This window comes from Girardinichthys multiradiatus, chromosome Y, assembly GCF_021462225.1.
Source record: "Girardinichthys multiradiatus isolate DD_20200921_A chromosome Y, DD_fGirMul_XY1, whole genome shotgun sequence".
Lineage (NCBI taxonomy): Eukaryota > Metazoa > Chordata > Actinopteri > Cyprinodontiformes > Goodeidae > Girardinichthys > Girardinichthys multiradiatus.
Window position 1 is genome coordinate 31695109 of NC_061818.1, and position 26496 is coordinate 31721604.

The following is a 26496-nucleotide window of genomic DNA, read 5'->3' on the forward strand; positions in this document are numbered from 1 at the left end:
TAAGGTATAAATTGATAATTTTCTATTAAGAAAGTATTCTGTTTTTTACCTTATTAGAAAGGTGACCTTTTTTATTTGAAATCCAAGGTTAACACAGAATTTACCTAGGAACATTGTTATGCACAATGAGGTCCACAAGTGATGTTTAGTGGATAACATTGATGTTTTTACTTAATCAAACTGATCAGAGTCCAGTTCTCCCTGGTGACTTTAAACAGTGAGAATGAGAATAAATAAAACTTGTAAACTTCAAATTTCTTTGGACAAACCTTACCGTCCTGCAGAAAACAGTTGTAAAATGTGCCCTTAAAGGTGAGAGCTTGGTGACTGCTGTGTTTTTGTATGTATGTGAGTGTGTGTGCATATCCATGCAGGGTTCAGACTGCTACACACACCTGTGGAGCTATTGATTGTTTATGCCTCACTTCTTCCTCTAAACCTGACTATAAGACCTTCCTTTTCATTTTAAAAGTAATTATATAAACTGAGAGCTTGGGTCCTAACCATCTAAATTGCAACTAGTTTCTGTTGTTACTGCACGGCAATCTGATGCAAGCATGGACTGAGGTTTACCATGTACAGCAGAAAAAAACAGAGGAATGACTATGTAGTCTGAAGCATTCACATCTAACTTTGCTGTCTGAGCATCCTAAGAATTAAGTACAGCAGAAATAATAGCATTGGTTTTGTCTGCTGACGTGTTGAATGAGGATTTTATCCAAGAGGAACACATAACTTGTAGTGCTTTAAGGGTGACCACAAATAAGAATGTAGTCTTAATAGGCAAATGTTCTTTCAAAATTTAAAACTTGTTTTAACTTGTGACAACTAAAACAAGAAAAGTTTTTAAAGACAGCAGTTTTTATTAGAGATTGGCCACATAGAATACAGTCTAAATAAGCAAATGCCTGGTGAAAAATGTTATGCGATGACACAATGAATTTGCTAATCGATGCATTGTCATTATTTACAGTTAAAACCAAACCCTGTATAAAAAGACACATTTTTTTAAAATCAGACTAAACCTTTTCCCTTTTTAGGTCAGTTAAAGACCTATAGCTGAACCAACATAGGCTGAAAGGCCACTCAGCGATGAAGAAGCTATTATTTCAAAAGCAACATAAAAAGCCAGATTACAGTTTGCAACTAGGGGCAAATACCTTAGTTAATGACATATGACATGACATGTTCTGTGGACACTTTAAGAAAGTTTACAAACCTTTCCAAAAACGTTTCTGATTATTCTGGCATTTAGCAGAGATGTACACTTAGTAATATGAACAGAACTAAAACAAACAAAACTTAGTTTGATTTATTGTCAGACAGTAGGAAAAATTGGTTATGTGTCTTTTTATACAGTGTATGTGAACATCTGGTTTTACATGTATATTTTACTAAAGACTTTATTTCATAAAAGCAATTGTTCACATTGTTTATATGCTGAACTTTAAACATTTATTTATTTAGTTTTATGTGTGCAAACTGATTTGAGAACATTCTGTTCATAAGGCATAGCACAACTACAGATCTGCAGTAAGACGGAGCGCTACAGGAGATCCTTCCTGCTCACAGACATCAGCATCTACAACGGCTCTTTGAGGAAACCTTCATAATATGAGCTACAACAACATTTAATTTCCCTTTGGGATTAATAAAGTATTTTTGAATTGAATTGAATTGAATTGAACACTGCCTATAAAAAACTGGACAAAAAATTAAAATGCATACTGGACATTTTTAAAGAGAGTCCTTGAAGTTGAGCTTTGAGTCACTCTGTGTGTTTTGTTGGACTGTTTGTAGGTGTTTAGCAAAATGTATTTTATTGGAATAAGACATTCAGAGTTTTACTAAGTAAAAGTGGTAACACAAAAGCGTAAAAAACAAAAAGTCACCAATCAGTAATCAATCACCATCAACTTTTAGCCTAACCAGAAGCTGATTCTGCAATAAATTTTATATTTTTGACTTTTTGCAATAAAATCTGCTCTTTCACATCTGAGCCATCTTCCTCTGCTAAACTCCTGTGCATGTGCACTGTGCACATGTAGGAGTCCACAGACTGCTCCACACACCAGACAGATTCACTTCTGCTTCTATTTTGATGTAAATATGCACAGTGTGTTTCACACTGAGTGGTGCACCATATGCTGATGCATAGGACAGCTCTGTGGGTATCACTCTTTAACATGAGTGACGTGCAGACTGTCATACATTGTTAGGTGTGCACAGTCTGTCAGCTTGATTTTTAGATCATTTTATTCATCTGTTATTTTGAAGAATACATTAAAGTTTGATGTTGCAGAATGAGAAAACTAACCCCACCGGTAAATAGTCGGTTTGATTTTTTTTAATACTTGTTTGGGTTCATCCTGACTATATACCTGAGTCAGACCTACCCCACCATTAGGGCACATTAAATCAATATTTTTTAAAACATCACAATCAGCACACACAAATAAACGCAAACTTCTAAATGCATCTTACTTTATGACGCTATTGTAAATCAGTATTATAGTCTTAATCATTTTAATATCTGTTTAGGTAAAGACAAAGTGCAGGTAAATAAATAGCTTCGTATGCTGATTTTTAGGCATATGATTGAAACATTCACACAGCTGGATGAGTCAAAGCTACCAGACATGACATAAAACCACCTGCAGTAATTGACCTGTCAAGCTGTCAAGATGCAGCTGCTTATTGAGTAAAAGCGCTTTTCCTTCTGCTTCCTTTCTTAGAAGACCTCAGTATTTTTCACAAGTTGACATATGAGCAACGCAAATAGATTTGAAAGAGTCTAATATTAGTGATCACCTGCTGTTTTACACCTTTGCTTTTTTATTTATTTATTTTTTTGGAAGCTGGGGAAGGGAGTCTTTTGTAAGGTTGCAGCCTTTATGTTTCACTTGTGAACCGCACACACACACATTTCCACAAAGAGATCACTACTGCTTTTTAATGATTATTTTAGTTTTATCTTTAGCCTTTAAAGCAGTACATAAACAAACTGTTTAAATGACATACAACAAATGAGCTATATGAGCATTTTGGCAACCATAACAGCTGTTCAAAAAATATTTTAATAAACTGTCTGTCAAACAACATATTGTTAGTTGTTTCAAATCTCAGTTTGCTTCCCAGTATCAATCGTTTTATACAGTTTGTCTCAAAATATACACACAGTTTTAAACTTTTTTTTACAATTTGTCAGGTTAGTACCACATCTCTTTATAATTGTGACTTGGATTGTTTCTTTACAAGTGTGGCTTGCATATGCAGGCAGTATGGCAGCATCATGCTATAGGGATGCTTTTTTTGCAGGCACAGTAAAGATGATCAGAGTTAATTAGAAGATGGGCTGGAATTAAACTCAGGATATTCCTGGAAGAAAACTTGTTGCAGTGGAGGTGTACCTTCCAGCAGGACAATAACACAAAACATATAGTCGGAGCTGCAAGGTATTGGTTTAGATCAAAATTCATGTGTCGGATTAAGTCTGTGGAAAAACTTGAAAGTGGATGTTTACAGATGCTCTCCATTGAATTAAAATGTTAATGCATCTGTGAAAAGCTGGTGTAATGACAACAAAAGACTTATAGCTGTAACGGCAGTGTAAGGTGGTCTACAAAGTGGTGGGCAGGGCGGCTGAATACAAATGCACACCACACTATATAGATATTTAACTTCAAGGCATTCACGTGAAAATAAAGCTTTTTTACGACACTGTATATTGTATTACAATGTGCTACAAGACTTCGCCTTTCAAAAGCGGAATTAACAACCTAAGGATCTAATAAATGGTTGTCTGTATCTTCATTCACATATGGTTTTTGTCTTTGATGATAGGGTCATGGTAGCTAAGTGCTCACTTCCTGCTGTCACACCCTTGCTCAAGAACAGAGGGCCCAGTCTATGTGCATGTGTGTGTATCTGTGCAGTGTGTGAAGCCTATGACTTCACTGCTGTGTGGCTTGCCAACTCCAGGCCATTTTCTGTTGAATATCAGTGTGAAGTCTTTAGTAACCCACATGTATGTTGTTGGCAGCGAACGTCACAATGTCTTGCAAAACAAGACATCAGTGCTAATATGTTTTCAGTGCTTAGGGCTGGCTGTCATGTTTTTATAACTACACAGAAAATACATTTCTGCTTTTTCTAGTTTCCCAGATAATATATTGTATTAGAAAACATCAGGTAGCTGTAGTTAAAGAAATAGTCGTTGTACTAATCAGCATTCTTTTTAGGAAATAATTTTGTTTTGTGTTTCTGTCAAATTCAGTACAATGTTTGGGTTCCAGAAATACTCTTCTATATGCATGCATTTTATTGTGCCCACACTCATGGGGTTGGACAAATAGTCTTCATGTTTTGCATTTAAACAGTTTCGTCTCCAGTCATTTCTTCAGCAAGTGTGCTGTCTATTATGGGAACACTCTGCAGTTAAACCATCTCCCATGAGAAGATTACTTGGAAAAAGACATGTACATGCATATACTCATCCAAACAGAATGGCAGTCCACTTTCTGTCTCCCACAGGAGAGTAAAACATAATTATCCTGCCTCTTTGTGCTGGTGCTCTCCTCCAGCTGCTCCTGATCAGCCCTGTTAGATAATGTCTCAGCACCACATCAAACATAGTTTTGCTCTGATGTTAAATGTTGTCATGTTTACCTTCGTAGATGTGCTAGTACGTGTGGTCAGAATCTGACAAAATCAGTTGCATGTTTTGTTAACTTAAAAATGGTAATGATTGGGGAGTAAAAAATCACTCGGCAAGAACAACACCTCAATAATACGTTAAACGTATTTCATTATACTTTTCTAAATAGTGTGACAGGTAGGAATGGAATGAGCAAGTATGAGATTTTCATGGTGGGTTAACCTTCAGTAAAAATACCACAGATTCATGGTATTTACAAAATAATTTTTAAACAACTGTTACTTTTGTGTTTTTAATTCTAACAGTTACCCCTGCAGCTGCTTCTATAATAAAACATATTAATTATTAAATGTGCAAAAATACTATATATACAGTATATTTATTATTTTGATATAGACTTAAGAAACATTTTGAATAAAACACTAACCAACTAAATTTATCAGCAGTTTTTAAGGGGACTTTTTTATTTTCTCAGTGTTAAACTGTTTTGCTGATTTGCTGTTTGAAGAGTGACACAAGTTAATCAGCACAGACTGCTAACCTGCATTAAGAAGCTTGCCAATAGCAGTTTTAAAACAGGGTTACCTGAATATGAGTGAAGGGTGGTGCCTCTTTAGTTTCCACACCCAGATTGGTTGTAGTTTGTTGCAACAGTAAATGTTGCCAAACAGCCAGATTTGTCTTTCTTGTAAGCAAGGGAAAATGTAGGAGTCTTATTTCAGCTGTTTGAATCCTGGCCTGAGGCCTTTCTGCATGGAGTTTTCGTGCTTTGCCCGTGGGTATTTTATGTATAAACCGCAGTCCAAAACATGACTCTTAGGTTAACTGATTGTTTTGAATTGCTATACTTAAACTAATTTCAATGTCATTCGAAAATAGCCAGAGGAAATACAAATTCACAGTTTTCAGATGGTGATTCCATTCATTGAGGGAAAAAAAGCTGTACGAAACCAAGTTTGCCATTAGTAAAATCGTGAATTACCTGTAATTAAACACATGTTTTTGGAGAGCCAAGTTCTGTTAAATTAGCCACAGCCAGGTTTGATTACTACAAGATTTTTTTTACTTAAAAGGAACGTGTATGACAATATGAAGTAGACTAAAACTTTTCAAAAAGCAACACATTATTGATCTAAAGAAATTGTAGACTAGATAAGACACAATGGTATTGACATCTCATGTTAGAAAACCATTTCTAAGGCTATGGGACTCCCCCACACTGTTTACACACAGGCTAATCATGAATTTGTCTTTGGTTTCCTGACAAAAACACAGTACACTCTCTGTTGCCTGTGCTGGAAATGAGCTAAGAATCATCTGCTTTTCTTAATTGCAATCTTAATGAAATATAATTACATTTTTTACAGCCTAATAAAAACATTGAAATGACAGCAGGCTTCTCCAGCATTAAGAATTAGAATCTGAGAGAGTTCAGCCCAAATCTTACATAAGCTCTGGCTAATGAGAAGATCAAATTGGAAATAATTTGTGTGAAAAAACTAGCCCTTCTAGCATTTCATGTAGTCTTTTCCTCACATTACTTTTCTCTGGTTATTATCGTTATGTATACAGCTTGGCTGCGGCTCAGCTGAAGGGTTGTCTTGTAATGACATTCAGATGCACTGCAAATTAACTCTTTGTCCTTTTTTTTGTCTTCCAGATGATCCAAACCAGCAAAACTCTGATTGAGTCAGCTGATGTTGTTTACTCCAAGCTCACACAAGCGCAACGGGCAGGTATGTAGCATGAAAGTATTCAGCTCAATTTTAAAAAATCCCTCACAAAGGGAAATTGAATATGTTTGAACATCTGCTTGAGTTGAGCAAAATCCTGAAAACTTTCTTATTTCTCATGAACTTAAAAAATTTACTATGTTTATCTGCCACTGTGATAAGACTGACTCACTATTCAAGGACATGAATCAAATTTTCTCACTGACAGACATTTTTATTTTTTCTACATTGATATCATGAGAAAGCAACTTTTTATTCTCTTGCTATAAGATCCAGAGAGTGTGCCTCTTGCCTAGCAGACTAGGCATGACGTCCCTTACACCGCAACATCTCCGTCAACATCAACAGCGGTGTCTGCTGTCAGTAGAAGTGGCCATCATCAGTGAGTCAGCACGGCGTAGTTATAGGCAGTGAGCAGGTGAAAACAATCAGCGAGCCACTCAGACAAAGGGCTGCAGGGGAGAAAAGACAGAAAGTGTAAACATCCTTTGAAAGTAGGAGAGAAATGAAAAAGTTTGACATTGTAGGCAGTGGGGGAGGAGGTATGGTAAAGGGAGGGAAAGGACAGAGTTAAAGTAGCATTAATCAGTGCATCTTTGGGCAAAGATGAAACCCCACAGAAGACAAAAACCATAAAATCTAAAAAGATCATTACAGAAACGGCTTCAAATCAGGAAATCCTTGTGGCTTGTCCTCACCAGCTTCTTTTGGATTCCGCTCTAATTCCTCCTCATTTGCCTGACTTCTAGCCCCAAATGGAAGCACATAGCTGGAACACTGACATCTTAATTTTGCATGTTCCTAACTCACATTGTGCTGCTACAGTCAACCAAAGAACTGCAGATCTCGGCCAGTTATATGCTTTGATAGAGCTGGTGTAAACCTGGCAAATTGTATTTTATGCCCTTCCCCTGCTTATTGTTTTGTGTATAACAATTAGGGCTTAGTTACACATTTCAGACCAATATCATGAATCAAGTGAGCAATTTTAAGGCTCCTATATGCCAAGATTTACTCCCTAGTATTACACAAAAGGAGGCATATGCTTTTCTCCCTTTAACATAATAAGCTAACCTAATATTCATGCTGTCTAATTACCCAGGGATGTAGGCTGAATGCTGGGGCTTCAATCACAGAGCTGTACCCTGGCTCCATGGTTTCCCAGCCAAGAGCTGGAAGAATGTTCAAAGACGATGATTTCAGAGTTAAGCAGACCTTAAACCCCACACAGCCACGCTCACAGCTGTTTCTATTACTCAATACTAATGCTTAGCTTCTTACCTCTGTCAGGTAAAAGAACCTGTATGCAACTATAAGACAATGAAACTAATGCTTCTAGTGCAACTAAGGGACAAATCTGGACATTCTTCTATTCAGAGCTGCAAGCTTTTTATGTAAGTGAGAAGAATGATACACCAAGGAAAGGGGGAGCAGCGACAGCCCTCAGGCGCCTCAGCAGCATGCCAAACATAACACTCACCCCATCGCCCACTCTCTCTGCTGTGCTGCTGGTTCAGACACACATGCCTCAAATCAAACTATTGCCTTTTCCAAATATTATGTCTATTTTACATCCCTTCAGTGTCTTTTTATCAGTGCTTTCAGACATTTGTTGCCAATTTGATAACAATAAATTTGGCAAGGAGATGGAAAGAAAAAAAAAGCTTCCTTTTCTCTTGTATAATGCACATTAAGGAATGCTGAAAAGAACTGGGTTCCTACTTGCTCTAGAAAGTATGGAATTTTATTTAGGTATTTTCCATGTTTGGATAACTAAATAAAAAGAGTAAAGACAAATATCCATATGTATTTCTGTCCATGGTTTTTTCATGTTTGATTTTTATAAACTTGCCATTGTAAAAAAATATTTAACATGAATTCAAAGTAAAGTTTTGCATTTATACTTTTAAAGTAAGCTAAAGCCGACTGAGAACGTTTTAGAAAAGAAGCCATTTTGGAATGGAAAACGTGTAGGAACCCCAAAAAGAAGCAAATGCCCCTAAATTTAGCGTTTTACAGGTCCTTCTCAAAATATTAGCATATTGTGATAAAGTTCATTATTTTCCATAATGTCATGATGAAAATTTAACATTCATATATTTTAGATTCATTGAACACTAACTGAAATATTTCAGGTCTTTTATTGTCTTAATACGGATGATTTTGGCATACAGCTCATGAAAACCCAAAATTCCTATCTCACAAAATTAGCATATTTCATCCGACCAATAAAAGAAAAGTGTTTTTAATACAAAAAACGTTAACCTTCAAATAATCATGTACAGTTATGCACTCAATACTTGGTCGGGAATCCTTTTGCAGAAATGACTGCTTCAATGCGGCGTGGCATGGAGGCAATCAGCCTGTGGCACTGCTGAGGTCTTATGGAGGCCCAGGATGCTTCGATAGCGGCCTTTAGCTCATCCAGAGTGTTGGGTCTTGAGTCTCTCAACGTTCTCTTCACAATATCCCACAGATTCTCTATGGGGTTCAGGTCAGGAGAGTTGGCAGGCCAATTGAGCACAGTGATACCATGGTCAGTAAACCATTTACCAGTGGTTTTGGCACTGTGAGCAGGTGCCAGGTCGTGCTGAAAAATGAAATCTTCATCTCCATAAAGCTTTTCAGCAGATGGAAGCATGAAGTGCTCCAAAATCTCCTGATAGCTAGCTGCATTGACCCTGCCCTTGATAAAACACAGTGGACCAACACCAGCAGCTGATACGGCACCCCAGACCATCACTGACTGTGGGTACTTGACACTGGACTTCTGGCATTTTGGCATTTCCTTCTCCCCAGTCTTCCTCCAGACTCTGGCACCTTGATTTCTGAATGACATGCAGAATTTGCTTTCATCCGAAAAAAGTACTTTGGACCACTGAGCAACAGTCCAGTGCTGCTTCTCTGTAGCCCAGGTCAGGCGCTTCTGCCGCCATTTCTGGTTCAAAAGTGGCTTGACCTGGGGATTGCGGCACCTGTAGCCCATTTCCTGCACACGCCTGTGCACGGTGGCTCTGGATGTTTCTACTCCAGACTCAGTCCACTGCTTCCGCAGGTCCCCCAAGGTCTGGAATCGGCCCTTCTCCACAATCTTCCTCAGGGTCCGGTCACCTCTTCTCGTTGTGCAGCGTTTTCTGCCACACTTTTTCCTTCCCACAGACTTCCCACTGAGGTGCCTTGATACAGCACTCTGGGAACAGCCTATTCGTTCAGAAATGTCTTTCTGTGTCTTACCCTCTTGCTTGAGGGTGTCAATAGTGGCCTTCTGGACAGCAGTCAGGTCGGCAGTCTTACCCATGATTGGGGTTTTGAGTGATGAACCAGGCTGGGAGTTTTAAAGGCCTAAGGAATCTTTTGCAGGTGTTTAGAGTTAACTCGTTGATTCAGATGATTAGGTTCATAGCTCGTTTAGAGACCCTTTTAATAATATGCTAATTTTGTGAGATAGGAATTTTGGGTTTTCATGAGCTGTATGCCAAAATCATCCGTATTAAGACAATAAAAGACCTGAAATATTTCAGTTAGTGTGCAATGAATCTAAAATATATGAATGTTAAATTTTCATCATGACATTATGGAAAATAATGAACTTTATCACAATATGCTAATATTTTGAGAAGGACCTGTATGTCAAGCTGAATCTGTACAATACAAAACTGTGAACTTAATAAAAAAAATTAAAAAAACGTATTTTTAAACTTTAAATTAAGTTTAAATTCCTATTTAAAGAAATATTGGCTCATGTCTTACAGCCATGTTTCATCACATATTCAACTATATGCCCTGTTTCTGCCCCTTTCATTCAGAACTAATATAGTTTTGTACATTTTATTTCTGAAATGTAACTTATTGTATGACAAACATAAGCCAACATGATCCTACAAAGATAGAAAGTTGCTTGATAAAGAAAGTGCAATATCTTTTTTTGCTGCTTTGTTATAACTATTAGCTTCTAATTATAAACCGAAACCGACTGTTGTTGCCATTTCTTTAACACTTCGGCTCTCAGCTTGCTCTTCCTGCTCTCTATTCACATCTTTTCTTATTGAATCTATAAATAAATCTGCAGTAAATGGCAAGATGATTTCAATTAACTTACCTAACAGAAAATATGAAAATATCAGGCTTCAGAAGAGCTAAAATAATGCGCTTTGGGTAACTAAAACTGCTCTGAACTGTTATAAAGAAATAGTTGATGAAACACTTAGGCTCCTTTAATTTAGTTTTTGTTTTAATAACAGTTATTAGAACTAATAAAATGCAAAACACATTTACCTTTTTGCACTCATGCTACAGCTTAACTCACTCTTTAACTGAGGTTTTTCCTCATCCATGACATTTCTGTGTTATTTAGCCTGTGTTTCAGTAGATTATAGTAATTTCTGTTCGTCCTAAAATCTGATTATCCAGAGATAGTATTGTGTTGAACCCCATCCATAAGTATTTGTAATGAAAGTATTGTAACAAGTATTGAAAGATCTTTTTAGAAACTCTCATAAAGCATATGTACAGACTGACAGCATTAGGAAATACTGGTTGAACACAGAAAGCGAAGCAGAGAGAGGGATATGAAGAGACGGTGGATTTGCATGGAATGGAGGGTTTTGTCTCTATGATCATTCAAGACGACTAAGGTATAATTTAGGTTTAATGGCTGTGTGAGAAACAAAAAATGGGGCTAATAGAAGATACCCGGTCAGTATTAGGGGGACAATGTAGCGATGGGGTGGGATTTTTTTAGTTTTTCCTACTAATCGAAGCCTACCAGGCTTTCGCCCTTCGCATTGCTCATCGACTACATGCTATTGTGACAAAGCCACAATCACAAACGATGGCTGTGCTGTAAAATAATGAAATCTCACTCAACTGTCACCTCTTTTTTTTTTTTTTTATAAAACCAGGGCAATATGCAAGATTAGAACCAACAGCTTGGAACAGGTTTGGATTTGTTTTCCCTGTCCTGCAGCATCTTCCATTTTCTTCCTGTGCTCAGTTTATGCACAGTCATTGTTGCAGCTAATCAGTTTAATTTGAGCAGTGAAGCTTATGTGTTGATGAGGATGGAGAGGTGCTAGATGATTCCCCTGTGGGCCTTATTGGTGGCTCACCATCATGCACAAGGATAATGGGCGACCAGGAAAACAGCTGGGATGCACACTCTGGCACCTCCAGATGCTACCACCGTGTTTTTTGTGTCCACTCTGTACACAGGCTCTGTGTTGGCACCGATATCAGATATCTTTATGTGGCAACTCCAATTCACTCTTCTTTTTAATAAGTAATCATGTCTTTACTTGGCAGTGTTTATGTTTTTTAAAGCATTTAATTGGTTTTTGTTGAAGAAATTAATTTAATATTTTTGGGATATTTTACAAATAGAAAAAAGTTGCAAAAGATTACAAACTGGCTTTGAAGAATCAACATTTAGTATAGGTCAATCAATACCTTACAAGTTCTCGCAATCCAAGACTTTTGAAATAAAGCATTTTTATTTTAGTCCAGATGCCAACAAGAGGTGAAGTGGCTCTATACCACTGTCAAAAATGAGAAGCATTGTTTTGTTTCATGATTTCTTTAGGTATAAAAAAATTCAACATGTGTTGAAGCAGTTGAAGGTTAATATTTGGTGTTGTTATTTCCAAAATGTCATAAAGTCCTAAGATTAAATCCTAGAAATTTAAGTTTGGTAAAATATGTGAATTTAAAAATAAGAGTGTGTAAGAACCCTGCCCTTAAACTTTTTCTAATATTGTCTTGCTATAACCATAAACTTTTTTACTGGGATTTTATGTGACAGACCAACACAAAGTAGTGCATAATTGTGAGTTGGAAGGAAAATGTTGTATGGTTTTCAAAAGATTTTACAATTTAAAATATCAAAAAGTGTTTCCCATGTATGTATTAAGCTCCTAGTTTTTTTTATTAAACCACCTGACACTGCAATTACAGCTGCAGGTCTTTTGGGGTATGACTTTACCAGCAGGGCACATCTACAGCCTGAACTAGTCTTTTTATAAAATGGTTTACACGCAGATTGGATGGTGAATGTCTGTGATAAGCAGTTTTGCCACACATTCTCATGGGATTTTATGTGTGGTTTTTGACTTGGCCATTCTAACACATGAATAAGCTGTGATGTAAACATTTCTATTCTAGCTCTGGCTGTATGTTGCCAAAAGAGGAAGTGATTTTTTTGTTGGTGAAATGGAACCTCTGCTTGAGTCACAAGTCTTTTTCAACCTTTAACAGTTGTCTTTCAGGATTGAATTAGATTTACTGTAGCTCCTTTATCTTCTCATCAGTTCTCACCAGTTTTCCTGTCTCTGTTGAAGAAAGGCATCCCCACAGCATGATGCTGCCTCTAGCATATTTCACTTTGGGAATGATGACTTCAGAGTGATAGGTATTGATAGTTTTCTGCTACACAAAACATTTTTGTACGCAGCTAAAAAGTTAAGTTGTGTTCTTTTCTGACCAGAACACCATCTTCTGCATGCTTGCATGCAGACCTTTGGGGTTTTTCTTTCAGCAATCACTGTCTTCTTTCTACTCTTCCATAAATTAGTTTTCGAATGCAAAACGTATAGTTGTCTTGCTGACAGATTCCTACACCTGAGCTGTGGAAATCTGCAGCCCCTCCAGAGTTACCATGGGTGTTCTGGCTGCTTCTCTGATTAATACTTTCCTAGGGGAAAACATTGAAGTTTGTTGTTGTTAAAAGAGAACTGTGGATAATCTTCAAAAGAAATGATTTTATTTTTGCAATACACAGTATGCAGTTGTGCTGTCATATATTTTTTTCCGATTAATGAACAATTGATTAATATTTAAATGTTGCCCAATGTTGTTTAATACTTTGCAGTCTCTTTGCCTTGAGATTGTGCTTTTTATGGATCTGCATGTATGTTTGGAACACTTGTCATTATAAATGCAAAAGACGTCTGTTGTTTTTAAGGACTGTAAGCCATATTCTGTAATTGTGTGGCTATTCAGAAGAGATGTTGTCTCTTGTATCCTTCCATCTGAGCACCGCTTTCTCAGCACATACCCATTAGGGAAACAAACTATAAAGTCCCTGTCTTTCCACAGCATACCATGGGGTCACATTTTGCTTATTAGCCTGAATTTCCTGGAATTAAAGTGACAGTAAGGAACAGGAATTACGTTAATGTTACAGGGAGATGGCTCTTAATCATTGGCACATTAAATACTCTGAGAAGCTATATTGGTACAGACCGCCAGCAGCTAATTTTGTATCCTTTACAGCTCCCTGCTTGCTGGTTTCTGCCCATCCTGTGTTCACACTCCCCCTTACTCATCTCTGCACAAGCAGCAGCCCATTAACTATAGCAGATTACAAAATACTTATTTCTGTTAAATTTCTGGCTCTGGAGCTAGTATTCTGTAGTAGCAATACATATTTTATAGTTATAAAATTAAGAAAGAGCAGCCTGAAATTGTAGATGGAGCATTAAAAAATTGACCATCAAAACATAGTTTAATTTTCAATTTTACATCTTTTCCAGCCTTCTAAGATGTTCTTTTGGATGAAGTTGCTATGCAAGAAAAGCCTTTCAGTTGGTTTGAGGTTTTCTCTAGTTTTTTTTTAGAAAATGCATAATTTACTTGTTCACAGCAGAGGTACAATATCTTCTCATATGTTGATAGGAAGTGCTGAAAAAATAACTTGAGATGACAGCAATTCTGTAGTTTAGAGCATCTACCTGCATTGTTTCTTCAATGCCAGAAATCAAAGCTTCTGTTGCTTAAGGTCATCTTTCAGGGACAGACAGCAAGCAAGCTAAGTCTTACAGGTTTACAGGGAATTTATTGCTAAACCCTTTGGAGATTAGGAATGGTTTGCCTTGGCTGCAATAAAACCTGACCCACTCTGAAGCCTAAGATGTTAGTCTCCATTATACTACTTCAGTTTTAGCCCTATAAGCAATCCCAGACATCCATCTTTTATATATATACCTGCTTAACTCTTGCTGAGTCGTTGTTATGATTTGGGGTTGTTTGGTTTTTGGTTTCTGGTTTTTTCTTATGTTTTTCACAGTTAAGGTTTTGACTCGTTCTTTTGTTATTATTCTTCTTAGATTTTGAATCATGCTTCTGTTATTTTCCTGGTCATGCTTTAGTTTTGTCGTCTTGTTCATGTTTTGTCAAGTTTGGTTTTGTTTGTATATTAGAGTCTCTGTTTTTGCCGCAGCCACGTTTTGTTCTGTCTGTCAATTAAGTTTATTCGGTTCACCTGTCCAAGTTAATCTGTCTCCTTGCTCCACCTGGTTTTCACTCCATATATACACACCTGTTCAGTTAGTCGTCTCGGAAACATTTTCTCATGTCTTGTTCTCATGCTCATGTCTTGTTTTTTGATCATGCCATGCCTGTCTTGCCTGCCCGTTTGTTTTGTTCCTGCCTCCTGTAGTGAGTGAGTTTTTTGTGATTAAATCTGTTGCACTTACCGTCATGCTGCCTTCTTGTCTGCATTCTGGGGTCCTAAATCTTGCAAGCTATAACAGTCATGGTGGGGCCTGGTTCTTATATTTCCAGCAATCAATGACAAAGAGACGAGATACATTTTGCAGAGCATGTCAGTGCATCACATGGTAACAAGAAAACAAAATGTTTAAAAAAATGTTTGTTTTACTGAGGGCAGTTTAGACTCTCCAATTAATCTAACAAGCATGTCATTGGACTATGGGAGAAAACCCATGCATTCAGGTGCAGATCCTGCAAACTCAACACAGAAAGGTCCTCTGCTGGGATGTTAATTTAGGGCCTTCTTTCTACAACAATGCTTTCAACTGTTCTCAATACCAGACATTATGTGGTGAAATGCAGCTCTGTTTTTCCAGTTCTTTCTCATCAATGTTAGTTAAGATATAAACGCTGGCTCTCGAAAGTGTACACACCTATTTTAAAAGGAATTTTGAGAACTAAAAAAATTGAGACCATGATGTATTTATGCTATTTTTAATAACTGTACAGTATTTTTATGCTGTATATTGTGCCCTTACTGTACAGTCTCAGTCTTATTTTTTATATATACTTTTTACCTTTGTGTGTACCGTCATGCTTCCATTTGTCTTTCACTTTCCTGCTGGTATGCCTGAATTTCCTCGTTATGGGACAATAAAGGATACTTCTATTCAGTTCAAACTTTCCTCTTTTAATGTGACATTGAACCTACAGCACTCAGCTGATGAACAAACAAATCTGTTAAAGGATGTCCACAAACTTGTACTTTTTTGCAACACCTTTTGATGCAATTCCAGCATTCCTTCTTCTTAAACAGCTGGCATTAATCAGAGACAACGTTTTTTAACTGTAATTAAAGTTCAGCTGTCCTAGTAGGATTCTTTTTAAATTTGCATCCTCTAGCTAAAGCAATATTTTACAAAAAGGCTACAAAGTATCAAACATAATCCACAGCATATAGCATGGTACACTAACGGCAATATTTAGATAAAACATGGAATAACCATACTAAAACCAAATATTTCCCAAAAGTGATAAAAAAGAAGAAATGGGAACTGGTCAGGGAGGCTGAGAGACTGGCAGCAGCACTAAAGAATATACGAGAATGTCTTCATATATCTAGACTTAGAGTAGGTTTCAAAATTAAAAACTTTTAAACTCTTGCAAAGCAAACATTCAGGCCTAGTTAAAACTTCCCAAAACCTTGTGGGAGAATATGTTATGGTGCGATGGAACTAAAGTTGGACTTCTGATCAACATTTCAACATTTTCACCAGATAAGTTTGGTTCCAAAACGGCATAGGACAACACTAAAAGAATACTGTACGTACCTTTCTTCATGTGTAACTAGACTTTTGTCTAGTTGGATGAAGTCATGAATAATACCAAATATCAGTCAGGTTTTGACCCAGACCTTAAGTTATCTGCTTGAAAGCACAAAGGTCATAAGGGCTTTTATTATTAGCATCACTATGAGTCCAGCCATTCACTAAAACTAACAAAAGAATAGTTTCCCCTGAAGAAAACAGAAAAGTTTTGAAGTACACAAGCCTAAGTCCAGTCTCACTAAATCTGATAGAAAATGCTTGAGGTCTCTGTAGAAGATCTGGTAGAAATGGAAAAAACCTTTGCAAGGTATAGCGAGCAAATGTTTCCAAGTAAAAATGTGGGACAAAGTAGTTAAATCTTGTGCAAACTTATGCAACCAGGTTATTGCAGCTTTTTATTTTATATGTTTCTTTCTTCTAACAGATTTTTTGCTGGTGTCATTTTTGTGTCACAAAATGTTTCCACTTTAACAGAGGTGTTCACACTTTTTAACCCCACAGTAATATTGAATATAACATTTTTCCTCATTTCATTTGATCAGTTACTACTATACCAAGACGGGTTTTTGTGTTTCCTCGTGTCTGTTGTTGTCTTGAATAACAAATCTTTTAGCAAACGTGCCTTGACTTTGAAACCTGCTTTATGTAAGACCTTTAAGATCTTAACAGGACAATACAAATTTTGTTATTCCAAAAGTCACGCATATACTTATGCAATACAGATGTCTTTCATGGGTCCATGCTTATAAAAATGTGTTGACTTCAATAAATTAATAATCAGCTTGTTTTATTTTATTAAAATACTAACCTCCAAGGAAATTGCTTTTTGGTCAAACATGTCTGTTTGTCCAATCCAGGTCTGGACTTCCATGAAGATCTGCATCGAATTGGAGTAAAGGAGGGTCTGAAAGGCCGTAAACTTCAGAAGGCCATGGAGAGCTATGCTTGGAACATCACCGTGCTTAAGGTGAAAAAAACCTCACCTATCACGAGGCTTCAAACACAACTAATTTTATTTCACTGCAATATATTTAGAGTACAGACAACTGTTATGAAAGATAGGAAGTTGAAGGATTATCTTAAAAACTGCAACCAGCTGGACAAGCAGTCCTAGGCACTGTTACAGAGATTTAACCACATGATGTCTTAAGACAGCTTCTTGGGCTAATTGCGTCTCTCTCCTTCCTAATTCCTAAATCTCTTAAGTAATTAGTGTTCATTCTAAGCATTATTTTATTTATTTGCTCTTGTATCTATCTTAACAAGACTTGGATCATTCACACTTGCTGGAAGACATACAGCTACACGTATTTGGCCATATGTCCATGAGTAAAATATGCATTCTTGTCACTGCTTGCCCTGTGACTCCAGAAAAAAGGCCAGCCAATCCGCTCATCTCATTGCCTCTTTGAATACAGGTGATAGGAAGCTAAATGCGGACAGAGCATAGTTTGTACCTCATTACATCACCTTGACATCAGTTACTTGTAACTGATATTGACGATTGCACTTTATAAAAGCTTCAACCAGAAGTTTATAATTCTAATATAATTCTAATTTCCTTAACTTTTAGGAGGGGTTATATGTCATCACAGTTTACTTTAGTCCAAGTAGATGTCTTTTAAGTACATATGCTGATGCATGTTTTTAATGATGTATATGTTGTTAAATACTACAATTAGTTATGTTGAGTTTTCTGATAATATTCTGATTCTTTCTGACAAGCTCAAGAGTCTGTGGGCAGACTTTAAAATCAAAGAAATAAATCAAAGCTGAAAGGAATAATAACACATAATCATTAGAAAGGTTTTGTGATTTTAGGTTTTCACAGAGCTGTACATCCTTGAACTTCTGGCAAGGTATTATTTAATGCTGAAGGATCCTTGTTTATTATAGCCATTAATTGCCAAAATCTAAACAATGTCCTCATCAATGCTAATATTTAACTCTACCAAACACACTCACAGTAATAGTTATATGTCTAAGTGGTGGGCACCCAGGACACAATCATGTGACCAAATCTAAAACTGTTACTTCTCTATCTCCATGTAGCGGTTAGCTGTGCTACAGTGCTAATATTAGTAATATTAGTAATATAATGGCCTTTTAAAAAGGATTCTTATTACAAGGGTGTCACAACCGACATCACATGATAGGCAAAACCAATGAGCTCAAAACATACTGATGGCCATAGTGTTGTGCAACAATAGGTTTGGCTTGGCTGTGAATAACTGTTAATAAGTGTCAAAGGCAGTTTCTAAGAAAGTTAGTCATTTTAATCAAAATTTCCAAGTTGAGGCACCACCTAATTATCAGGAAATAATAGCCCTTGGTCTCTGTCAGTTATTGTTCTATAAATACCTGCCTGGTGAGGTGCGGTATTATGGAACAAAAGATGGAGTGAATTTGCACCTTGGTGTTTTTAAAAAAGGAAGGAAAACTGCTTCATAATTAGAGACAACATCTCTTCTTGAGGAATGTAAAATTCTTTCAGATTTTTTCAGCAGGGGCTCAGACTGCCGGTTTCAGGTGCCCAGTCTTATTTTTGGCCAGGGTACAGTCACAGGTTACACAAACAACAGACTGTATTTTACTTTAGTTTTTCTACAGTTTCCTTAAAGATGATGTCTTTTACTCAGTCAGTCCTTCCCAATGCAGCTTGTGGAGAGCTGCGGCAAAGAAAAATAAATGCTGCTGAGTTTTCTAGATCTATGATGTCACAGGGAATTCCAGCTTTGACTCCACCTTCCTGGGAACTGTCATGAAAATCGGTTAATACTGTGAAATCCTGGGATTTTTTTCCAGTCTCTTGTGTTCTCTGTGTGTAGTACAGTCCTTTTTTACCTCCCATGTGCTGGACTTAACAATTGATTACATAAAAATTTCTGAACTAGTGAAGGTTCCAGTAAGCACTTTTGGGACTATAATCTCGAAGTGGATACTGCATCATTACACCATAAACCGCCCATGACCAGCTGCTCCCCACAGGATTTCAGACAGAGGAGGTAAAATATTTATTAAAGACCCAAGGACTATTTACCTTTGTTAAAGCACATTTAGATTTTGCTGAACAACATGTAGACAAGCCTGTGAAATAGTGTGAGAGTTTATTGTGGTCAGATTAGACCAAAGTTAAAGTATTATTAGATGCCATAATACAGACCATGTTTGGAAGTCAAAAGGCACTGCATATTGGCCCAAGGTAGGATAAATGGACGAATGTACCGAGACATTGTTAATAAAAATATGCTGCCATCTCACCAGGATGATGAAGATAAAAGGAAGGTTTCAGAAAGACAATGATCTCAAGTCCCCTTAAAGGAAACTCTCAATTTGTTTCAGAGAAAATGAATGAAGCTGCCAGAATAGCCCAGCTCAATCACCTGACCATAATCTTACATCTGTAAAAAGAAGTAAATCTCAGAGTTCATACAAGGGGCCTGTGAAACATTCAGGATTTTGTAACAGTTTGGAAGAATGGGCCGACATCAAACTGGAGCAATGCATGCGGCTAGTTTCTCCATACAGGAGGCGTCTTGAAGCCGTCATAACCATCAATGGCCTACGTACAAAATATTTCATACATTTCATTATGCATGTTGTCTTATTTCTATGTCATTCCGTTTTATTACACATGAATTATGGACATCTATGGTGTCAAAAAGGGTGTTGAATCTATGCCATGTGATCAGTTAATCACATTTTTGTCTGTATTGATGTATCATCACACAGTTGCTACAGATTTGTCGGCTGCACAATGATGAAAGTCTCTCATTCGCCACTTCCCAAAGATGCTAAACTTAACAGAAATTTGCTGACTGTGGACCATTGTATAAATGCCAGGGCCTAAATCTGAGTGCTGCAGCTGAAATCCAGCCTTATGACCAGGCAACATTTCTCCAGTTTATTATTATTGGATTTTAGTTAGCCTGTAAAGTGACTGATAAATTGTAGATATACATATATTTTTAAAATCTTCAACAATAATCATAACTGAAATAATTTCTCATTTATATATGATTACAAAGATGCTATGGCAATAGTTTTCCCACAATCTGGCAAAATATTACGTAATGCTGAAGAAACTATATTATTCTTTTAAACTCCAGTATCTAAACAATGTCCTCAACAATACCAGAATTGAAAATTTTCAAACATTCTCACTGCAATAAATATTTAACTGTTTGGCACTCGGCAAAAATCAATAAACAAATCTTGAACTCTGATTTCCTGTACCAGCTAGCTGTGCTACAGTGTTAATTACAGTTGGCACAAGTGGAAATTATTTTGAATTATTATAAATAACTAAATTACTTCTATAACTATATTTGTTTAAACTGCCTGTCTTATTTTTCAAATGTATTTTTTTTTTTTGCTGGGGTTTGCTGCTATAGCAGCCAACCACGTCCTGCTCTAAAGGTTTCTCTCCAAAGGTTTTGTTTTGTTTCACCTCCCTATGTTATTACTGCTACTGTAGAAATGGTGCTGTCAGTTTGACCTGGTTTCAGACCTTTTTGCAGCTTACAACCCCAACAATCTTCATGTTTTAACTAGAACAGTCTGAAGGCTTATCTGAGAGGCAACAGTCATGGTTTCAGGTTTTTATGAGCATGCTACTTGTGGTTTGTGAAGATAAATCTAAAGCATTACTGTAAACGTAAAAAGGAGAACAGGATGCTGAGAAGCAACAAGCTGTACTCATCTAGAAAATTAGCAAGCATTTTAATCTCAGAATGTCTATTTATTTAACCTCTCCATCATCTCCCCTGACCCTGTTCCATCTATATCTACCTAACCCATCCATCTCCACCATTTCCGTTTGTCCTTTAAGTTGCCCGCTTCCCTGTGTAAAACTGAAAGCCATCTTGACATCCGCATAACTCCTCCTCCTCTTCCTCCCATTCTTCATTTATAATCTCTCTCTCATACAGAACATTTGGTGTGAGCCTAGAGCCTGTTTGCCAAGGCTGGCAGTCATGCCTTGTTATTTCACCCCTCAACCTTTTTCCGATTCTCAGCAGGCTGAAAAGTGCTAGCTGGTAAAAGCTTGGGACAGAGAAATAGGCAGCTGAGTGGAAAAGAAGAGGTGTCCTGTCTTTCCTTCTCAGCTTCACAAACTTCCATTTCGACTGTACTTTGACAGTGACAGAAAGATCAGAGCTGTCATGGCAGATGATGTTTTTTGCACATTTCTGTCACTCATTGTACCTCTGTCAAAAGAAAACCAGAAGCAGAGAGACAAAAAGGGCAGTTTTGAAGCAAATGTCAAGCCTATTGAAGTTCTTCTTTAAAATAATAAAAAGCTCCTTAAAAAACTCATGGTAATGTGTGCTGTAATTAAAATGTCTCTAATGAATGCAGATTTAATGACGTCTCTACAAAAATATTTCAGATTGTTGGCAGCCATTACAATTTTGGCCTCCTTGGTTGCACCTTTAACTTTTTCTTTCAATGCCTGCCTTACGACCTATAAATAATATGCAGTAAATTCAAGGTATTTCAAAGGAATTGTCTTTTAGACAAAGAAAATTTAACTGTTATTCAGTAAGGGTACTACAGTGGGATAAGGTGGGTATCACTGCTTTGTTTTAGCCCCTGTGGATCGCTTTGGGCCAGTTGTAGGAGTGAATACATCAACAAGAAGCGCAATCATTACTTGCTTTTTGCAGCTCAGGACCAGCTTCATGCTGTCTGTCATAGCCTGTCTCATAGGCTGTGAGTCATGAGTTACATAATTTTTATTTTTTAAACATATGACTTATTCATTTTCCTGTTTTTTATGCTGGAATGTCTTGGATAAAAGGCCACTTGGAAAGCATTAGCATCACCTGGGAGCTGAACGTTGACTGTTTAGTGGAGGGCAGCACATTTACTCCGTCTGCAATATGTCAGACTGCCATGTGCATTGTATTTGCTTAACATTTACCCTTCACTGTGTAGTACAATAGGTTAGCATGTGTCACTTCAGTGGGACGTCACTTAAAAAATATGTCACAGTAAGGGGGGAAATATTTACAGAATCACAGATCTGAAGCTCATGTCAGAGTGGGCAAACTGGAGAACACAAGCTCAAATTATTCTTGTTACTCTTTTTTTTTATCATTTAATATTTCACATATATATATATATATAAAGGTGTGTGTGTGTGTGTGTACTTCTTCCACACGGAAATACCTCCACCCTATTTTCATACAGCAGAGACAGCTAGCTTAGGGAAGCAGGCTGAAAATGGCCATGGCCCAGATTTACTTGACAATGCTGTGCACACAGAAAACCTGTCCTGACCACTTCCTTCATATATGGCATACATTCATTTCTGGGATGCTTAAATAAAGAGCAGAAAACATAGTGGTAACATTATCACCATATGAGAGCACAGTTCACCAACAGAGAGGAGCTGTACAAACTGCTGGCATACATCCAGCGGCGTTTCAGTGGGTTTGTACTGCCCCCTTCTGGTTGTTTTTGGTTAATGCAAAATAAATTAAAAGAATAAAAAGGCGTTTAAACACAAAAAGGATTTCATATTATTTTAACCCAGGCTAAGTGTAATAAGTAAGTATCAAGTATTCAAAGGTCATTCTGGAGTTGTTGCCAAAAGTTCCACAATGTAATAATATTTTGTTTAGCACATGTAATAAATAAAATAAATAGGTCAATGCATTTCATAATTATTTAATTGTGGCAGATAATTAAAAGTAGAAATAAATTTTGAATGTGAAATTAAAAGATTAATATTCAAGTATTTAATTATTTCATGGTTAGTGTGCAGTAAAGGATCATTTAAAATGTCACAGCATTTGATTAGTTGAACTGCATAGCAAGTCAGTTTCAGACAAATTACATTAACAGGAGCTCAGCATTCACTGAGACTCTGATGGGAAAGGCTGATGACCAAAATAAATTCATAATGAATGGAAAGACAAAACCATCAAATAAATAAATTGTGAAATAATTATAGTTAAATTAAAAAAAATTAATTTTATTAACAACATATTTCAATGTATTATATATTTGATAAGCTAACTATTTGTTTTTTTGATTTATATAATCAGAACAATTAACTAATATTTTAGTCATTTATTGATGTATTGAATTAAATAATCAAATACATAAGATTCCAATAACTGAATTCACCATAAATATTAATGTGTAATGCACTGACTGAAATTTTTATTAAGTATATTTTAAAACCATATATAATTACTATACTATTTCATTGTTGTCTTATTCCAGTGATGCAGTGCAAATAATAATTTAAACCATCAGAGCAGCTTTTCAGATAGAACTCAATATTTATAGCATTCAACTGGGAATAATTAAAGTAAAGTGAAATACGTATTCTCAAGTAAAGATAGTAAAGATATATTTAGTAAATTATGTAATTTATATATTAAATAAATTATCTTTTCAGTTCTACTTAATAAGGGACCCTTTTAAGTCATATACCTATATGTTTATTTATTGTATTTAGGTGCATTTGGACCTCCACAGTTTTCTTTCTGATTCAAACTTGACATTAACACAATATTTACGCATCTGTCTCTTTTTTTTTTATCTCAGGGCCAGGCAGACCTGCTGAAGCATGCAAAGAATGAGGGATTGGACACTTTGCGTCAGATCCATTGTGCAGCTCAGTCCTGCGGCCTTAGTAAAAATGGAGCGTCTTCCCCGCAACTTCCTCACCATCCTCACCAACAGCCACCACAAGTACAGCAACAGCCTCAGGCCAAGCTCCACCCACAACCTCTGCTGCTCCACCCACCCCACACTCCTCTGCAGCCCCATACTTCACCTCAGTCATATCTCCACACCTATCAACAGCAATATTCCCAGCCGCATTCCCAGCCACTTTCTCTCCCTCCCATCCAAACTGTTTTAAAACCGCCGGCCTACCCACATCCTCCACCCTTACCCGCAAATCAGTTCCAGTCACAAAGCCAGCAGCAGAGGGTGGCAGCATCTCTCGATACCATCGCAGAGAGAGAAAAAGAGATGGTCAGCGACGGTCCTGCAGGATCCTGCTGACTAGCAGCCTGCGCCCACAGTGAATCCCACCAAATGAGAGACAGAGAGATAGAAAAGCATAAGGAAGCAGAGGGAAAACTGGGTACTAATGAGGAAGGAAAGGTAGAGGACGTTACAGAGAAAGTTAAAGAGGTGATGGCAGTGAAAAGAAGTCACCGTATTCGAAGTGAAACACAAGTCTGAGAAAATACACAACAGATTTAACATTCAAGTCATTCTTTTCTAAACAGGATGTTCTTATCTCAATTGTGAGCATAATCCATTTCAGCATGAAATGCCTTCTACCTTGCAAGAACTAAAAAAGAGGAACATTTTGGGCTCGTGTTTCTGGTTAGGAATGTAGTCCGTAGGCTGATCAATGACAAAGCTATTGGTCTCTCTCTGGGCATTGCTAGTTACATGCGAATTCACAATGTACACTAGCTCTGTGGGTGCAGGCTTTACCTCACATCAGTGTTTTATGCCACAAATATGCCTTTTTTCATTTCAGAGGCACTTCATGTGTTTTGAGATTTTATTTTCTCATATTCTCATGCCTCTCCCAGCATTTTAGATGTAATGCTCAGCAAATACCCTCACATCTTTCCATAATGAGGGTGTGTTTTTAATTTTAAATGCACAAATTAGAGCAGCTCTGCTAGGCTGAGCACTGTAGGAGTCACAAATGACCTTTTTAGCACAAACCAGGGAGCATTATAGTATAGAAAAAAAAATGAGCATTTGTTCAGTGTTCGTTCATTTATGCATTTTTAAGCTGCTGTCAACCTCCATCAGGCAGTCCATATCTCTTGGGTTGTGCATTCAGGTTTGAGTTCATTCCTGGACACTCCCCATAGGATTTTTTTGTCCCCTACACAGGGGCTCTGCGTATGATGTTATGTAAGTTGATGTTTTGGTCCCCAGGGTGGAGCTAACCCACATCCTTCAGTGGCGGAGCTCAGTCAAAATCACAACTGGAATATTTGACTCTCCCTTTTAGAGGTGAAAAGTCAAAATCACCATGGTACTGCTGTCTGTGGAATAACACACTAACTATAGATGTAAACTTTATGTACAATGTATGAAGGGAACATATATTGCTATAAATCTCAGACAATTATGATTGATATTCTTATTGTTGTAAGTTTTATTGATATTGAGATTCTTTTTTTAACATTACTTCCACATGTACAGTGTTTTGACTCCTGTTGTTCTGTGGATCGGATCAAGACATTTGGAAAGGTAACGATGGGTTACAGGTTAGCGCCACAACACAAGGTTCAAATGATGAAATGACAGATCTTTCACTTAAAAGTGAGTGTGTAAACTGTAAGAGCTCCTTTGAGTTGCCCATTAAAGCTGGCTTAATTGGTTATTCTGTCTCCTTATGTTCATTTTTGTCTAACAACACATAGACACCTTTCTAAACAATAACCAGTTTAATTAATATAAACAATTTTGTAAAACATTTTTTACACTTTTTGGTAACATAAACATAGGTGTCTTGTCCACATAAACAGGGATTACACATTTTTAATCCTCTATTTTAATTTGATTGGAAGATGGTCTTTTTATCTGAAACAATAAGGCTGAAGAAGTACTTTGTTTTGTTACCTGTTGCTGCACCTGCTAGTCAGCTGGCTAAAAGAAAACTATACTTTTTTTTTTTGTTCTAAAAAAAAAAAGAAATTACATTTTTTGAAATATTTTCAGTAACAAAAAATGCTGACAGATGTGGTGTGGAAACTAAAGAAGCACGCCCAGTCATTCTTGTCAAGACAACTAAGAGAAAAGGCCGTGACAATTACAAAGACACAAAAACAATAAGAAGAGACGGTAGGGGCCTACGGCGCAGGGAAACGACAGTCCAGTTTGGACTGGAAGTAATATTACATTTTAGAGTAGCCAAGCACGAGTGCCGACTTAAATCCGATAGAGAATCTGTGCAGGTGACTAAGGATTAGGGTGATGGCAAGGACCATTCCAACCCGAAACAATTGAAGCTCATCACCAAAGATAATTTGTCAAAATATCAGTGGAAACATGCAAAGGTTTGATTGCTGTAATGCTACTGAAAACTTTTCCACTTATTTTTGGCATGCCATTTTTTAATAATAAACTCTAAATAAAAACAGCTAAACAGATTTTTCCTAAATCAATACTCCTTTTATATGTTTGTGCCTATATCCATGTATGCATGTGTGTTTAGGTGTGTGTGTGTGTGTGTGTTTGTGTGTGTGTCTGCATGTTAGGGCTACTTTAGTTAATCTTATCTCGGTAATGATGT

General features: G+C 36.9%; 1 protein-coding gene and 1 long non-coding RNA gene across 2 annotated transcripts in view; one reads left to right on the top strand and one right to left on the bottom strand.

Annotated features, from left to right (window-relative positions):
* LOC124863801 (inactive phospholipase C-like protein 2) overlaps positions 1 to 24742 on the top strand; it is an 85813-nt gene extending 61071 nt beyond the window's left edge. The window contains exons 4-6 of the mRNA XM_047358299.1: positions 6318 to 6393; positions 17060 to 17169; positions 23766 to 24742. Of these exons, the coding sequence (XP_047214255.1) occupies positions 6318 to 6393; positions 17060 to 17169; positions 23766 to 24230 (651 nt within the window). The 3' untranslated portion in view covers positions 24231 to 24742. The remainder of the gene's footprint in view (positions 1 to 6317; positions 6394 to 17059; positions 17170 to 23765) is intronic.
* Positions 6673 to 7751, bottom strand: LOC124863803. The gene is made up of 3 exons (XR_007037201.1): positions 7672 to 7751; positions 7489 to 7562; positions 6673 to 6842 (listed from the first exon to the last, which is right to left on the bottom strand). It is a non-coding gene; the product is annotated as an uncharacterized LOC124863803 (long non-coding RNA).
* Positions 24743 to 26496: the final 1754 nt, after the last annotated feature.